The 18,796-nt window shown below is 36.3% G+C and overlaps 2 protein-coding genes across 2 annotated transcripts; both read left to right on the top strand.

Moving 5' to 3' along the window:
• The first annotated feature begins 6,787 nt into the window (after positions 1–6,787).
• LOC127210764 (olfactory receptor 6C6-like) lies at positions 6,788–7,732 on the top strand. Its single transcript, XM_051170515.1, has one exon. The coding sequence runs from the start codon at positions 6,788–6,790 to the stop codon at positions 7,730–7,732; it is 945 nt and encodes a 314-aa protein (XP_051026472.1).
• An 8,277-nt stretch (positions 7,733–16,009) lies between these two features.
• On the top strand, positions 16,010–16,972 carry LOC127210720 (olfactory receptor 6C6-like). The gene has a single exon (XM_051170459.1). The coding sequence runs from the start codon at positions 16,016–16,018 to the stop codon at positions 16,970–16,972; it is 957 nt and encodes a 318-aa protein (XP_051026416.1). The 5' UTR covers positions 16,010–16,015.
• Positions 16,973–18,796: the final 1,824 nt, after the last annotated feature.

The raw sequence follows: 18,796 nt of genomic DNA, 5'->3' as shown, positions 1-18,796 counted from the left end.
CACCGTCCCTGACAACATAATAATAAAAGAGACACAAGTAAGCTAGCCCCTCACATGCTGCAGCACTCAGGAAAGTGGACCCTGGACCTTGACAAAGGATCACAATAGAGCTGGCCCTACTGGCTTGAAGATGGGTGAGCCAGCTTGGAATGCATGAATGAACTAGTCTGGAAAATTCTAGAGATATTTACTCAGTGATACAGGTGCTGGAAAGTTGGCAGGCTAACTAACTCAGCTAACACCAAGTGACAGATCCAGGGCTTTGATTTGGACAACTCCAAAATCTACCTCATCTATGCACTGTTGAGGCATGTGAAAGGGTCAATCCTTCAGATACAAACATCCTTGATCGCCATGACACTATTCAGCTCTTACCCTTAAGAATAAGATGCCACACAAGTATGTTATGGAGAGATGTATTTGGGAAATGGAAGGAGAGAAGAGTTAGGGCCTAATTGGCCCATGAGTGTAGAGAGAGACAGTGGTGGAGAGAGGGAAAGAAAAAGGAGTACTCCTTAGACAGAGTGCAAGAGAGAGAGAGAGAGAGAGAGAGAGAGAGAGAGAGAGAGAGAGAGAGAGGTGGACATTTGGTCCTTTTATATCTGGGGACTCTGGCACTCACCTGTTAGTGGGCTGCAGATGATGACATCAGAGGTTGCTAAACAACCTAGAGGCTAGTCAGGTCAACGAGCAGGCTAGCGGATCGGCTCGTGAACTAATAGCAACAGCAGTATAACTGAGGAGAGTCCTAGTGAGGATTCAGTATTGATGGAGTAGTAGAATCCAGAGGACTCGAACCAATTGTCAAACGCAATGAATATCTGTAAGGAAAAATGTATGGACAAAAGTTTCTACTGTTGGACACACTACAGTGTCCATGATAAGATATTTTGTATTATTTGTTTTGTTTTATCTATTTTTATGTTTATTTTTTATTTTCTTTTCAGGGGGGAAGTAGCTACAACAGAGCTTGGATATGAAGAAAATCAGTTGGACAAGGGTGGTGCATGATGCGAAACTCACAAAGAATCAATAATAAGAACTTTTAAAAATGAAGGTTGAGAACACATTAAAGAAGATGATGGCAGCAGGGTGTGGTGGCACATGCCTGTAATCCCAGCATTCCCTACCACCCTGACTCCCCACCCCTGAGTCTATTATTCAAAATGATGCATTTTTCCTTAAAGGTACTACAAAAGTTTTTTCTTAATAATGGATAATAATGTCCTTACTAATCTAAAAGATGACTATATATCAATCTTAGGTTTATATAAGGAGAGGTGATGTCATACTGCCCTGAAAGGCCAGCCAATTCCTTAGAAAGTTGCCTCCTACAGGAAAACTGATGCCAATAAATGTTTTGGCCTAGTAGGACTATTCTATTAACCAACACAATCAAAACACAAAGGCTATGAAAGTATAAACCCCAATTCTATATGGAAAAATGGGCAGGACAAAGATAGCCAAAACAAAGGTAAAAACCCAGGGACAAGATGTCTAGGGTATGTTTAAACTCTAAAATTAAAATGGAGCTTATGTAAATTGTGGCTATGAAGGCATAACCACCCATTCCATCAGGAAAAAAAGACAGGACAAAAGTAGCTGCAACAAATATGGAAACACAGGCCCAAGCTTCTAAACAGTTACAAGAGGCCTCAGATATGCTTGAGCTAAAACTAAAAAGGAGTTTACATAAATTTTACTTAAAATATAATGCTTTTTCTATTGCTCAGGGCAACCACCTTGTCTCTTTAAATTGAAGGCCTTCTCTCAGGAGACAGGTAGTGGCTTTGCCTAATACAACATGTGCTCAAGAGCCCAAAGCAGTATATTTAGATCTGTACAACCTGGTATGATTTCAACTTGGTACTGATTGTCTATGTATTGCCAATATTTCTTGTTGGCTATAAATTCCCCATGAGGTGTACATGCCACCCTTTCATACGGCATTAATAAAGATTTGCAGATGTCTTCTGCTCATACAAAGATCAGAAAGCCATACTTATTTACTCTGTGCATACTGCACATCTTGTACATTTGTAATTTGAGGACTGTAAAATGCTTGCAATAAATTATATGTTTTCAGAAGAAACAAACTAGACACTAATGATGCTGGATCAAAATTGACAGGATTCATCTATCAGCATGCTGAAATGTGTTTCAGCATCATGTATGTTCCAGCTTCAATCTCTTTGGCTGCTGTTCCTCATCAGAGTTGGCTCCCTGGAGAGCTTTGAAGAAAGATGGTAATCTCACTTAGTCCAGGATTTTAAACTGTTCCAAACAGGACTTCAATTAGCCTGAAGTTTCTCAACATTTAGAGACTGGATCACAAATGTTATTGCTAGTTTGCTTAACAATTTTTCATATTGTATTTGGACCCCTCATAAAGGCATTCTTCACCCCAAAATCAGTGCAAGACAACCTTAAAAATGATGCCCCAGTTTCCTTAAGGGGGTTATATAGGATTTTGGTTGTGTTCTTAGCCTATGGATGTTTATTTTCATTTGGGAGTTGGTTATACATTATTAAGGGTCTTATTCAAAGAGTAAACAAAGGTAGACTCAAGTTTTTCTCTCTTCCCTTTTCTCTCTTTATTTCATTCTTTGGTATGGAGATAGGGATTGAAAATGAAGAAGGAGGAATGTAAAAAAATATTTACACCTAATAAGACAAAAGGTAGATTTTTGAAGGTAGCCCTCAACTTAAGACTTTAATTGTAATTCTCTGGTTATTTTTAATTCATTGGTATAGAATTTTATATGTTGGCATAAAATACATTTATTTTGATACACTGTTATAGAATTCAAAATTAAGGTTATTTTGACACACACATTATATACAAGTTAATATGAACACACTACCACAACCAACATCAAAATAAAGACCTAACAGTCACTGGTTATCAATCTCTCTCAGCATCAATAGTCTCCTCTCCCCAATAAAAAGATTCAGACTCAGAACGGATCCATAAGCTTGAGCCAACATTTCACTGCATTCAAGAAACACACCTCAACTACAAAAATAGACATTACCTCAGAGTAAAATGCTGGAAAAATCTCTTCCAAGCAAAGGAACTCAAGAATCAAGGTGGAGTAGCCATTCAAATATCTAATAAAATAGACTTTCAACCAAAATTAATAAAAACAGATGAGGAAAGACACTTCATCCTCATCAAAGGACAACTCAACCAAGATAACAACTCTGAACATCTATGCCCCAAACACAAAGGCACCTACACTTATAAAAGAACAATTACTAAAGCTTAAAACACACACTGATCCTCACACATGGATAGTGGAAGATTTCAGTACCCCCTTCCACCAAAAAATAGGCCTATGACAAAAAGTCTATGACAGCATATGTCTAAATGTTAAAATAGCATTTAAAGAATGAGCAAAGTTATCATATGAGGATGGGAAAAGTACCTCCAGAAAGTAATACCCTAGTTAAGCATGCATCTCAGAGATAGGAGGAGGTTGTCCCCTATGAGTTGTTGGTCACAAAGTCTTTAGAGGGCCCCAACACAATAGAGACTAGTGCCGTCCTTGCTCTTTGCTTACTAGAACAAAATTGTTCTGAAGACACAGCATAATTTGGTTGCAGAAAGTGAGGAAATCAATCTGGACTGAGTTCTAAACATTTCATCCATGTTGCACATCTTACGTAATGATGGATGGAGCTAGAGAAGCCACTGGAAAGAATGATGGAACATTGTTACTCAGCTATTGACCCTGTGTGCTATACTGTACAAGTGCTAAGCAAGGAATACTAGCTACAGCAATAGTATCACAGAGTTTCATGGGTATAGATAGTCTTTTGTGTTTAATAATTGCTCAGTTTGGGGGGGGTGAGGAAGTCTTGAGGATGGATATAGAGATGCACAGGAAGTTGAAAGGATGGGCATTGAGGTGAACGTTGTTTAAGACAGCATGGGGACAGAGAAAAGGATTTTCCCTTTGGAGATGTGAGCTGAGTAGGGAGAGCTTTTCCTTCTGGGACATCAGCTGAAAGGAAAGTCAACGGGGCACTTTCTTTTCCTCTCTGGGCTCACAGGTGTTTGCCCCAGCATCTGCTCCTGAGTCCATATTGGTATAAATCAAATAATTTGGATTTTCTTTACAACATGTGTTTGTATACCACATGATTTCAGTGGAAATGAGGACAAGAGGAAAGTCTTGTGCTTCCTGGTACTGGAATTACATACTTTTGTGATGTCACACGTGCACTAAAATTCATGCCAACGTCCTCTGGAGACACAACCAAGATTTTAACCATAAAGCCACATTTCTGGCCCCAATGATATTATTCTTAATGATGATTTGAAAAATATAATACAAAAACACAATGACAAAAACAAAAATAAATAATGCTACACCAAAGTGAAAGAAAACAAGCAAATCAAGGCAACATAATTAAAATACAGTGTATAGAAGCATAGAATGTACTTACAAACTGTAAAACCAAACAAGAGCCTAATTTTGGACATACGTAGAAACTATAGTGAACTTTTGATGCTTCTAATATTTTCTTGACTTTTGTCAGGTGCTTATGACACTCATCTGGGATGATTTTCCCAAAGCCTTGATACACCTTGAATCTTTTATTACCAATAATGAGTACTTTGTAGTAGTAATCCCCAGAGAGGAGTCTGCTATAATTTCAGTAGATCCCTTGAGTTAACGGGTAGTGAGTACAGCAGAGCTAGGGTCCTCAGAAGTTCACAGTTGGCTCTGAGGCAACTCTTTGATTTAAGAATTGTGTATATTTCAGCAATAATTTCATATTCTTCTTATTACTCCTGATTTTTACTTCATCTTTAAGAATGACATCTAATTGGAGGGTTGGAATGACAATGTTTCAGTGCTAAGAACTAAATAACACAAAATTTAGTCTATCAGGTGGCACATGCTAAATTTTTCATCAGAATCTGAAGTTTCCATAGTAAATGTGAATTTGAAGGAACGTGGAAATTCTTTGTGGAATACACTATGTATTGTGCCTTTCCAGACCAAAAGAAACCAGTAATGAATATTCCTACTAAGTAGTGAAATAAATATTGCCTAAGTAATTGAAATTATCTTTAACAAAGCAGAATGATTAACAGACACAAAAAAGTGAGTCCATGTTGATTTTAAATTAATTTCTTAATGTGAATGTAAGTCAAAGGTACAGTAAGTCCAATTAAGGGAACTGTGTTTGGAGTACACAATTTTATATTTTATAAAATGTTTTAAGGGGTAGGCATTTTGAGTTTATGCTTTAATAGATAAACTAATGTACTTTATTTTTATATATCACTATTTGTTTTTCTTTGAGTGTTTTATAAAGTGGTATGAAAATACATTAATAAGCAATTCTTGCCATTTTGTAATAGAATAATTCTAAGCCTGTTAAACCTACAGCATTCAGAAGTAACTAGCAATCTTTTCAAATATGAGCATTAAGGATAACAGGAAAGTGTTAAGTATGTTCACTTGATGAAAGCTTGTAAGTACTCAGTAGCTAAATCCTGAACATCTTTAGAAGTTGGTCTTAAATGTGTTTGTTAATAATGATTAGATAGATGTTTTAAGTTTTTCATGATGAGATACAATAAATACTGATTTATATTGAGAATTTTATATGTATCAAGATAGGAAAGATGTTTTTCAAAGCTGCCAAATACAAAGAGCCAAAACACTAAGAATGTAACATTTATATAATTGCTGATTGTTTCATGGTTCTTCTTGCTGTAGGTAGTTTATTGTATATATGTGTAATAATATAAATGTATATGTAAAAATATTAATAAAAAATAACTTAAGTATCATCACACCCAATGTGTCAAGGAGTAATACCTCCATATAAAACCAAATAAAAATGGTTCTATGACCCAAGAGAATTATAATACAAAAAATAATAAATATTTCCAAATTATTATTAGTGTAATAAATATAGCTTTTAGTATTATATGCAAATGACAAATGCTGTGCATTTTTAAAATATACAGTAACAGTGAGAAAGTATTAAGTATGTATTCTGCAATTGCTAATAACATTTAAAAAATAATGATTTTTGAAAAATTCCCTTATGTTTGTACAGCACTGTATTTTCCCAAATTGATTGATAAAGCTAGCATATGGAAAGGAAATATTAATAAGACAAATAAAAAGGAATAAAAATAGCAAAGGAGCTTTAGTAAACTCATTTAAAGGCAAGAGAGTACCAAACTGAATACTCAATACAAACTGTCTTTATAAACAATGAGCAGAGTTTCTTATGTATTTAGGCATATATATGTACTGAAAATAGAGGAAACATATTTGAAAAAAATGGAGCAGGGCACATGGAAAGTTTATAAGAAGAAATAGCAGGAATAATATTGCAATTATACTACACGATAATAAAAACTGTTTTTTAAAATTCACAAATAAGCTAGAACCGGTGACACAGGTCTGTAATCCAGGCTACGTCAGAAGCTTTAGCAGAGGGATCATAAGCTTATGGCCTTCATGGCACTAGGGGCTATTTGAAAGGGAATGTTTTAATTTGCATTTATGAAAATACTATTCCATTTCTTGGAGGGGATTATTGAGAAAGAACAGAGTAAGAAAGTTTGTAATTAACCTATGAAATATATATAATATTGCCACCTGAAATTTCAGGTCAGAAAACATGTCCCAATTGAGTTTTTATAACCTATCCATCTTTCTGCTTTACTGTAGGTATATAAATTCTAATACACAAAAAGATATTTACTTGTTTCTCATTTCCTATATATGTTAGCTAAGGTTCACAAACAAGGATGAGGAATCAATCGATGGAACTTGACTTCATTCTTGTAGGACTGACAGATGACCCACAATTGCAAATGGTGGTTTTTCTCTTTCTCTTTCTCAATTATACAATGAGCCTGGTAGGGAACTTGCTCATTGTGCTCCTCACCCTGCTGGACCCTCGCCTTAAGACTCCAATGTATTTCTTCCTCTGTAATTTTTCCTTTTTGGAAATCATGTTTACAACAGTGTGTATTCCCAGATTCTTGACAACCATTGTGACTGGAGACAAAACTATTTCCTATAATAATTGTGCAGCTCAATTGTTTTTCTTTTTGCTGCTGGGGGTCACAGAATTTTATCTCCTGGCTGCCATGTCCTATGATCGCTATGTGGCCATCTGCAGACCACTGCACTACCCCGTCATCATGAACAGTAGAGTGTGCCACCAATTTGTCCTCAGCTCCTGGGTGACTGGGTTTTTGATCATCTTTCCCCCGTTGGCCATGGGTCTAAAGCTGGATTTCTGTGATTCCAGAATAATTGATCACTTTATGTGTGAAACGTCACCTATTTTACAGATCTCTTGCACAGACACTCATGTCCTAGAAATGATGTCCTTCATCTTAGCCGTGGTGACACTTGCAGTCACACTGGTACTAGTGAGTCTGTCTTACACTTTCATCATTAAGACTATTATGAATTTCCCTTCTGCACAGCAAAGGACCAAAGCCTTCTCCACCTGCACTTCCCACATGATTGTTGTCTCCATAACTTATGGCAGTTGCATTTTTATGTATATTAAACCTCCTGCGAGGGAGAGAGTGACTGTGTCCAAAGGTGTAGCTTTACTGTATGCCTCCATTGCTCCTCTCCTGAACCCCTTTATTTATACACTGAGAAACCAGCAGGTGAAGGAAGTCTTCTGGGATTTAGTACAAAAGACTTTGGGTTTTTCAAAACACAAAGTTTAAAATTTTGATATAAACTACAACCATATATTTTAAAAACTGAAAATCTATTTCATATATTTTTATGATTGTGCTTTCTATGTCAGAAGTTATTTCATGTAGAGGATTTTATTTCTGAATTACTCTGTACCTCAATTCCACCTTACTTTCTACTTTCACACAGTTGCACTCTGCAATACCTAACTTCCTCCAACTCCTTTCCAACAGTACTTTTATGGGTCTATATTATTGTTTATTACAGGCCCATTTGCAGAAGCATTGCATTGGATAAAATGCACTTTGTATAGTAGCAACTTTTTTGTGTGTGATTTTTTTATTGACTGAATGTCACTACAATATGTGTCAATATCTTTCTAGTCATGGACACACTCATTAACATCTGGTAAGTAGTCTTCAATATATGTAAAAGACACAAACACTTCTTCTTTTTATGTGATGCTAATTTATCATTATATTAAATGTCTCAAACATATTGTGGGGCATATGGAGTGACTTTTGTGAATTTTCAAGGGAAAATATTTGTAGATAACATATTCATGCTGAGGTTAAAAAATAGAATACACATGTATCAACAGTTTCTGTAAAAAAGAACATGTAATGTGAAAGAGAGCACGGAAGGACACATGATAAGGTTAGAACAGTGAAAAGGGAGCAAAGAAATACAATTATAATCTTAAAGTGTAATTAAATAATTTTAAAAATTAAAAACACACTAAAGGGAAGAAGACAAAGGTACAAGCATGTTTAAATTCTACAAGGGTGCTAAGCAACTGCATATATTACAATGTGAGCACAGCTAATAGGTAAAGAGGCCTCGAAACACTTATCTTGAGAGGAGTCAAGATCATTTTGTGTTAAGGGTGAGCATTTGAGTTTGATTTCCGGAACCCACAGTGAGAACTTAACCCCCAGAGTTTTCCTTTGACACCCACACATAGCACACCTGCACTTTATACCCCCACATCACTGACGCCACCCCCACAACTTATCAGATGCTCTCTCAGTACAGATTATACAAGCTTTTTTCACCCTATCTTCTTCATGTATTATATAGGAGAATGCGACTCACACCATTTCTCAGTGAATATACTCGATCAGGTCTGTGTACCTAATGATAAGATGTAACCCCTAAACATCTAAAGACACCAAGATACCTGTCCCACAATTCTCTCAATGAGATAATGAAGGTGAAAGCGACAGTAAAACAGAGAGAATTCTGCCAGAAATGGGCAAGCGTTGATGTAGGTGGACTTGACAGCCAAACTCTGTCAAGACAGGTTAAGCAAGTATTCAGCAGTTTCTGCCTCCAAAATATGTCTTTCAGGAATACTGGGTCAGAACAGTGAAGATGATGCTCCAATATTACAGAGTTTTTGGGTAACTGTTCAAGCAGCGAACTGTCTCTATCAGTTTTTTCATTTTGGAAGCTGCTAACCTGAACTTCCTGTTTACTCAGGTAATTAGTTTTATTCTTTCTTAAGTCTCTGATGGAGCTGAAGACCAGATAGCTTACTTTTACAAATAAGATTAGTTGTTTAGGAGCGAGGATGTTTTAGGTCTAGATAGATTTTTAAGTTAATAGAGATGAGATATGATAGCTACTGTTTTTCATTCTGAATTTTAGAAACATCGGGATAGTAAAGATGTTTTCTTCAAGTTTGCCAAATACAAATAAGCAAAAAACCTTGAATGCAACATTTATATAATCTCTGATTGTCCCGTGGTTCTTCTTGCTGTATATAGTTTATTGTACATATGTGTAATAATATAAATGCCTATGCAAAGGAGAGGCTTTTATTAGACTAAAAGGGGGGATTCTGGAGAAATACCTTAGGTGGATATTGCAATTGTCAATAAAAAGCTGTTTGAAAAATTGGCTGGTCAGTAGGACAGGAAATGGAAGGCGGGGTTTATTGGGAGAGGGTTGGGGAAGATGAGGACGTTGAGAGAGAACATTGCTGGAGAAAGAGACTGATGGAGTAGAAGCCGCCCCTGAGAGTCATCAGATTGCCAAGGTATTGGGCTATATGTGGATTTTAAAGGTATTAGGTTTAGAGTAGTTTATATTCCACCCAGCATACTACTTGCAGCTTAAAAGGAAATCATAGTCCCTTTGGGGAACTAGCTGGCTAAAGAAAACTACTGCCTTAATTATTTATTGTACCAATCCATGTAGGAAGAATAATTTCTATTTCAATATAATTCAGCAAAGAATCGAGAATGACAAAAATAAGCAGGTTCTCTTCATTTCCCCCGCTGTTCTCATCCATCTTAATTTATCTTCATTTTCTTTATTACTGAAGCTTATACTTTATTTGTAACAAACAATATAGTAAGGACATGGGTATTTGATAGATTGTTTCTCATAGTTCTCTTTCAATAATGTAATAAAAATTCACTTCGTAAATGATACATATGTAGTTCAGTGGCGATCACTTTAGTAATTTTGTATATTATTTTATAACTTATAATTGGTTTTGAGAAATGGTCATGATACAAATGTGATAATATCTATTAATCAAAGAGCTAATGGGGGAAGACATACTTAATTATTCCATGCATCCTGCACATTTCATACATTTATAATTAGAGGACTTTAAATTGCTTGCAAGAAACTATATGTTTTCAGAAGAAATAAACCAGACACTGATGATGCTGCATCAAAACTGACAAGATTTGTCCTCCAGTATGCTGAAATGCTACACGTCTGTTCCAGCATCATGTATGTTCCATCTTCAACTACTTTGGTTGCTGTTCCTCATCAGAGTCTGCTCCCAGGAGAGCTTTGAAGAAAGCTACTGATCTCAATTAGTCCAGGATTTTAAACTGTTCCATGAAGGACTTCAGTTAGCCTGGAATTTCTCAACATTTAGAGACTGGATCACAAATGTTATTGCTAGTTTGCTTAATAATTTTTTTCTGATTGTATTTGGACCCCTCGCAAAGGCATTCTTCACCCCAAAATCAGTGCAAAGCAATGTTGAAAATGATGTCCATTTCCCTTAAGGTGGATTGGGTATGATTTTTTGTTGTATTCTTAGTCTATGGATGTTTATTTTCATTTGAGAGTTGGTTATAAGTTATTAAGGGTCTTATTCAGAGAGAAGACAATGGTAGACTGAGTGATTTCTCTCTTCTCTTTTTCTCTTTTCTCTCTTTATTTCCTTGTTAGGTATGGATTGAAAATAAAGGGGAATGTAAAAAACACAGATAATAGGACAAAAGATAGATTATTGAATGTACTCCTCAACTTACGGTTCTAATTGTAATTCTCAGGTTATTTTTAATTCATTGGTATAGAATTTTGTATATTGATGTAAAATACATTTGTTTTTTTATGTTTGCTATAGAATTCAAAATTAAGGTTATCTTTGACACACAAAATTATTTACAAGTTACAAGTTAACATAAACACACTACCACAACCAACATAAAAATAAAAAGACCTAACAGTCACTGGCCATTAATCTCTCTCAGCATCAATGGACTCAACTTCCCAATAAAAAGACGTAGACTAACAGAATGTATTCATAAACATGACCCAACATTCTGCTGCATTCAAGAAACACACCTCAGCCACAAAGATAGACATTACCTCAGAGTAAAAGGCTAGAAAAACATCTTCCAAGCAAAGGAACACAGGAGTCAAGGTGGAGTAGCCATTCCAATACGTAATAAAACAGACTTTCAGCCAAAAGTAATCAAAATGAAGAAGGACACTTCATATGCATCAAAGGATAACTCAACTAAGATAACATGACAGTTCTGAACATCTATGCCTCAAATACAAGGCCATTCAAGTCTGTAAAAAGAATCATTAATAAAGCTTAGACCACACATTGATCCCCGCACATTAATAGTGGGAGACTTCAACGCCCCTTGCCACCAAAAGACAGGTCAATGAAACAGAAGCTAAATGGAGAAATAATGACACTAACAGACATCATGTATCAAATTTATCTACCAAGTATCTACAGAACTTTTCACCCAAACACAAAAGATTATACCTTCTTCTCAGCACCTCACTGCAACTTCTTCAAATTTGAGCATGTAGTGTGCCACAGCGCAGGCCTCAAAAGACACGAGAAGATGGAGGCAATACATTGCATCCTATCAGACCACCATAGACTAAAGCTGGGCCTCAACAACAACAGAAACAAGAAAAAGCCTAAAAACACATGGAATATTTGTGCTAATACATAAATTGGAAAAACTGATCTGATGTATAACAGGGTGTGGAGGGAAGAACAGGATCAAAATACATTTAAACTCAAAAATTGCTTTAATAATAAAAATATAATAAATGCACTACATGATAAAGCTTCATGATGAACCACTCAACATATTTGTAATTAGGTTCTAAATATGTCAGCAAATTGATGTGCGTTTCATAGAATTTAATTTCCAGGAAACAAGACAAGAGGAAATTTATAGTATAGGAGACGTCTTTTGAGGTCAGTTCTACACCAGCCTAATTTTCAAGGACCTCACCATGTATCTTCACCATGCTTGTCTGGGGTACACAACATAGACCAGGCTTGCCGCGAACAGGCTTTGCCTCCTGACTGCTGGGATTAAAGGTAAACACCAACACACTACACCCTTTTCACATTATGTTTTCTCTTTTAATGTCCACTTGAAATAAGACAGAATTATGGAACCACAATTTCAAATGTGAGTATGTCATTATATTCAAATACTATAGAAGTCTGTTATCCATACTCTGGAAACAATGATTTAAGAAAGTAACAGGTGTGTGTGCGTGTGCGTGTGCGTGTGCGTGTGCGTGTGTGTGTGTGTGTTGTTCAGAAGTTTATTTTATAAAAAGCATTCCTATACTATACAATTGGTGAATCCCCCAGGAAATCAGGTAGTAGATCCTAGCTGCACTGAGAATTCTCTATTCTTATGAGATTTTCCTGTAGGACACTAACAGGCAGAAACTCTATGGTCTCACAGGGCAGTGAAATTCCATCTAACACTTTTTGTCACATTCAGCAAGATTTATACCACTTGAACTGCAGCACACTATAGAATACAGAGAGATGGGATAGACTTTTCATGTAAATGCGAGATGAATTAGGCAAAAATATTTCTGAGAACATCTATTTGGCATATGTTTAGTGGTAGACAAGGGATCGTCTGTGCTTTGTATTCACAGGGGTGGTGACCTGCTAGGAAGCGAAGAAAGCATCTGGGCAGCAAGCTTCTGAGGAAAGCTGCTGAAGAGTAAAAGGTTAGTTTTTTACCATTTACATTTGATTTGTGGGTAATTGCGCAACATTCATAGTCAATAAAATTATGGAGTAAAATGGAAAGAAGCTTTACAAATTTAACACTCTCTAACATTTCATCGAGCAAACTGAACATAATTGTGTTCGTTAGCCTGTGCCATTTTATTCTGTAGATTCTTTTTAAAGCACAAGGCTAAGTGCAAATGTGAATGTTGTGGCAGGACAAACCAGCAGTTTGGTGAGATGGAATCCTGTCACATGATTGTGTATTTGTGCCAGTGTTGTCATTGTGATCATTTGTGTAAATTTTGTAATATTTCACAGACATCTAAGACCCAATGGTTTATAATAAACATGGGGGATTACAGGTACTGTATTCTGATAAATCATTTCTGAACTATTACTGTTCCTTCATTTTCTCTGTTTACCTATGTAGAATATTGTCTAATTCTTCAGTTTATTTTACATGCATCATATACACTGTTTTAAAACCTTATGCCACTAACACAGTGGAGACTTTTCAGTTTCTTTTAGCTCTTTGTTTTTTTCATGTGTTCTGCTTATAAACAATATTATTTTCAGTAGAAGTTGAAATATTCCTTATAATATCTTCAATTTAGTAGACATTATCTTACATAGATTCCAATTAAAATTTGGTTTAATTATTTTCAAAAAGCACAAGTAAAACCCAGAAAGAGATTTTCTTTGGGTGCTTTCATAAATCTTATGAGAAGAAATGTGTGTAACTTGGCTTTTAGGAAGAATTAATTTTTAAGGCCTGTTCAGCGTCTTGATGCAACTGAAATTTCAGAGCCCTATCTTTGAAAATAGCCTGTCTTCATTTGACCTCTTCTCTCAAATACAACCTGAATATGTTTTTTATGTTTAAAATCTCCTGCACCATGAAACATGCAGAAACCGACAATAGTAAATTTTACATGTATGCTTTGAGTAAAACCAAGTGTTTCTATTTATTTAATTGCAAGGTACCCTAATATTTAAACATCATTATTGTGTTATGGCATCTGAACCTTCAGACTATCTCATCAGTAGTCCTAACATCTATTGTGAATTGAAATTTATGACATAATCTTTCTTTTCCTCTAGATCATGCTGACTTAAAATATATTAATATTATTACTTATAATTTAAGAATAAACTATTTTTAAATTGCTTATTCACAGCTATAGTTTTTTGGGGGTTTGTTGCTGTTGTTGTTGCTGTTGTTATTGGTTTGGTTTGGTTTGGTTTTTTGCTTCAGGGTTTCTCTGTGTAGTCGCTCTAGCTGTCCTGCAACTCACTCTGTTGACCGGCCTGGCCTCAAACTCAAAGAGATTCACCTGCCTGTTTCCCAAATGCTGGGATTAAAGGTGTGTTCCACCACCACTCAGCTCATAGCTACAGTTTGAATCATTTGAGTTTTAACACTATGAATTATCCTAATTTATAACAATACACTGTTTACCACTGGGCTTCTTTGATGTTTATTTTCTTTACTTTAAATTTCTCTTCCCATGACACATCCTAAAGACAGTTCCTAAATCTGTGCCTCCTCTCTATTCAATAAATCACTTCATTAGACCTTACATGTTTTTAGCTCATAAGAAGGCAATAAGAAAAAAAAAAAAAAAAAAAGAAGGCAATAAGCTATCTCCAGCCCTTTACATCATCATTGAAAATTTATAAGAAAATTTGGTCTGGGATAAGTGGCACCTAAGGTAAGTGCCATCAGAGAGAGGGGTTAGATGTCTTCCAAAGGGCCCAAAGTAAAGCTTATTCCCTCGGAGCTACCTGAAACTCAGGATCACAGCCACAAGAGAAATTACCTGCTGGGAGTGATGCTCCATATGCCAGGACTGTTTAGCTTATGCAAGGCTCTGCCGTCTAAGCTCATAACCAAGAACTAGACATCAGGTGTCTGGTGTTTTGACCTGTTACTTCTTAAATAAAATAGGCAAAGTCATTGAGATAATTGACATAATCTGGGCTCATTTCAATTAATGTGTGTTTTAAAAGCCAAACGGAGCTTGCCCTAAATATGTGGCTTGGGCTCTATTTCACACTATCTAAAATTAGTCAGAAAGCAGACATTAAAAAGGAATGGTGCATTATTTAGCTTTGTGGATTTTCCAGTTAGGCACAAGGATTAAAAAAAAAATGGTTGTACTCATATCTTCCAACATTTTTAATATGTTTTAAATAAACCTGTGATTATCGAGAGATACAAAGAATATGTATACGCTGTATAGATAGGAACATACACAGCCCTAAGATATGAAGTCGCTTTGCCGGTATACTTTTGATATCACTTTTTTAATGGCATCACACATTAGATACAGTTGCTAATTCTCCTGAATGACCTTTCTTCCCTCAGTGGTATGAGCCAAAAGATAGTAGTGGGAAACTGTATCTCGCAAACAGTATTTCTTATTGAAAATGGCATTGATTACACAAGTGAGACTAATAGTATCTCTTTTAATTTCAGTTACTTTTAAGGTCCTAACACTATGTGGTCATCATTGTCCTCACTGTGGACATTTACCTGGCTACTATTTTGGAAATTCCTTCCTTACAATTAATTATGTCTGAGAAATTGTGTCTTCTTTTGTATAAAATTCTGTCCAATTATTGGGGCCACTGTGAATAAAAGCATTTTGTAAAAGCATTTTCTCACTTAGGAGCAAAGTAGCTTGCGATATTAATGAGATTAAGCAATGCTAAACATTGAATACGTTTTTGGAAAAATATCTGAAATAAAGATGAGAAAAACACTCATGCAACTGGAAACCTATTGTTTAAATGATCATCATGCCTTCTTAAACAGAACAGGGGCTGACTCACATCTGCACATGGCAAGCATGAGTTCTTCTAAAGCTAGTAATGAAGATGATGAAATGATCATGGGAAGAATTTAATTTCACTGCTGAAACCATGTGTACATTGATTAAACTTATGAATATGAAATTGTCTATGGCCAAAAAGGAAGGAATGACTTTTCTTAGATGTGATTTTAGTTTAATATCTTCTATAGATCTGTTAGAACAAAACAGAAATGAAGAACCAGTCTGTGGAGATAGATTTTACTTTGCTGGGACTGACAGATGACCCTCAGCTACAAATCCTGATTTTCCTGTTTCTGTTTTTCAATTACATCTTGAGCCTGATGGGGAACTTAACAATCATCCTCCTCACGCTGCTGGATCCACATCTCAAGACGCCAATGTACTTCTTCCTCCGGAACTTCTCCTTCTTAGAAATTGCATTCACCACAGTGTGCATTCCCAGGTTCCTGACAAGCATTCTCACAGGAGACAGAACAATTTCCTACAATTTTTGTGCAGCTCAATTATTCTTTTTTTTCTTACTAGGGGCCACAGAGTTCTACCTCCTGGCTGCCATGTCCTATGATCGCTATGTGGCCATCTGCAGACCACTGCACTACCCCATCACCATGAACAGCAGAGTGTGTCACCTGCTGGTCCTCAGCTCCTGGGTGACTGGGTTCTTAGTCATCTTTCCCCCTTTGCTCTTGGGACTCAAACTGGATTTCTGTGCTTCAAAAACAATAGATCACTTCGTATGTGACACTTCTGTCCTCCAGCTGTCTTGCACAGACACCCGGTTAATAGAATTGATGGCTTTTGTCTTAGCTGTGATGACACTCATCATCACCTTGATCTTAGTGATCCTCTCCTACACACTTATCATCAAAACCATCCTAAAGTTCCCCTCAGCCCAACAACGGAGAAAGGCCTTTTCCACCTGCTCCTCACACATGGTTGTTGTGTCCATCACTTATGGGAGTTGTATCTTCATGTACATGAAAACATCAGCAAGGGAGAGGGTGGCTTTAAACAAAGGTGTGGCTGTGCTCAACACCTCTGTGGCCCCTTTGCTAAACCCTTTCATTTACACCCTAAGAAACCAGCAGGTGAAGGATGCTTTCAAATATGTGCTTCATAAATTTTTTTCTCCACAAAACAATAGGACAATTTTTAGACATAAATAACATGTTGTTGAAACATCAATGGTATAATGGACAACAGCTTTCAACAGCACTGGTTGTATTATGAGCCATTTCATTCATTGTTTAAGGCACACTAAGTTTATTCTCTCCAGATGTTCCTTTCGTATTTTATTTCAGCATATCCTCCTACCTGAGAAGTGTGAGTACCTTCTCAAAACCAGAATCATAAATTTATGTATACACATAAATTCTCTTCTCCTAACTTTATATGTTTTGAATATTTATTCAAACAAAACTTGCTAGATTTAAGATATTAATCAGGCTATTTTGCATAGCGTAAAGGAAAGAGAGATGCTAACTATTACACAAAATAATTGACCTTATCAAAACAAAGTAAAAATTTAGTATCTTGATAAATGAAAATAATTTTCAAAAATAGTAGATCACTGATGATGAGCCTTGAAATTTAATTTTAAAATATTTTGGTCCTTTCATGAGTGATGTAAAATATGCCAAGTAATTGGAATTTTGCTGAAGAGCATTCTTCTGTAGAAGTATGTTAATGGAAAATATGTATTTTTGTTAACTTAATTAGATGATAGTATGGTTTAAAGTAATTCAACTGTATAATTCGTTGCCAATTGGTATATTGGATTACAATGTATAAATTTTGAAGGATATGGTAACCCAAGATAGATATTCTATATAATAGTAATTTGTACCTCGATTTGAAGAAATTTCTATTAAATGAAATCAGAAATTAAAATACTCTTATAAGTTCTTCCTTTGTCCGTTTTTGTAAATAATGTATATCTTAAAACTCTACTATGCAATCAGTTTTGTCCAATGCATTGGACACGTGTGCACACGCATGAACTAGAGGGTACCTCAGTGAATTACTCCCTCTGCCTATTCCAGTCACTGTGGGCACCATCCATCTCAATCTGGAAATCTTGGGTATCTCTACATTAGGCTTTCCTTCAAGGACTCTCAAAAACTACAATTGCACAGTTGGAGTTTATGGACGCTCTCTGCATTCTCTGGTTTCTATTCCCTACTCTTCTCCATGAATCTGCTCTGATCTTTTTTAGCAGAGTGGTCTTCTCATAGAACCAACCTTCCTCTCTTTATCTCAATAGTTGATAATTTCATTTCCTGAGCAATCAACCCCAAAGAATGATGTGGGACACTTCTGGGTAGGGTTGAAGTCTGACTTCTCCCAATAGCTGTTTTGTGGATCCCACTCCACTTGGTCTGGTAATCCCAGATTTTGTAAGGAGTATCACATAGTGCTCAAGGAATACTACAGGCCAAACCCTTACCTGATAAGGAGCTTGTTCAAGCACAGGGAATTCCTAGCAGTACCCTACCCTATGCTGAGAGATCCTAGCCTCCAGCAAATGCCCTAGAAGTCACTCCCTGATCCACAGAATAATTTAGTGTTTTCTCCTTCTTGTGATAGAACCCCTTGTTACTGCAAGTAAATGAGGTACTGTACCATTGTACATAGATTGAGTTTCCTCACACCCTTAGTCCTAATGAATCAAACACATTCACCCTCAAAACCCCTCCCTACTGCTGAAGGTCTATAAATAAAGACTGGCTGCTTGGTGGCTCTCTAGTTCACCATTTTCCACTATGACCACCTAAAACTCCTTTTATTGGGGTTGGGGGGTGATCCGCTACTGAATTCCCAGCGGTCAGGCAGTGATAGCAGAACTATCTTTGCAGCCACTGGGGCCTGTTCCACTACTGATGCCAGTTAGCACCATGCTTATACCCAGTGATGTGCCACCAGGCCTGCATCTCACTGGACCTGCCTGCCACCAGGTTTTAGACATCTGCCTGCTTCCTCTGCTGTGATTA

The sequence above is a fragment of the Acomys russatus genome, chromosome 28, assembly GCF_903995435.1.
Source record: "Acomys russatus chromosome 28, mAcoRus1.1, whole genome shotgun sequence".
Lineage (NCBI taxonomy): Eukaryota > Metazoa > Chordata > Mammalia > Rodentia > Muridae > Acomys > Acomys russatus.
Note: the sequence above shows the minus strand (reverse complement) of the source record. Positions and strands in the feature narration are given on the sequence as shown.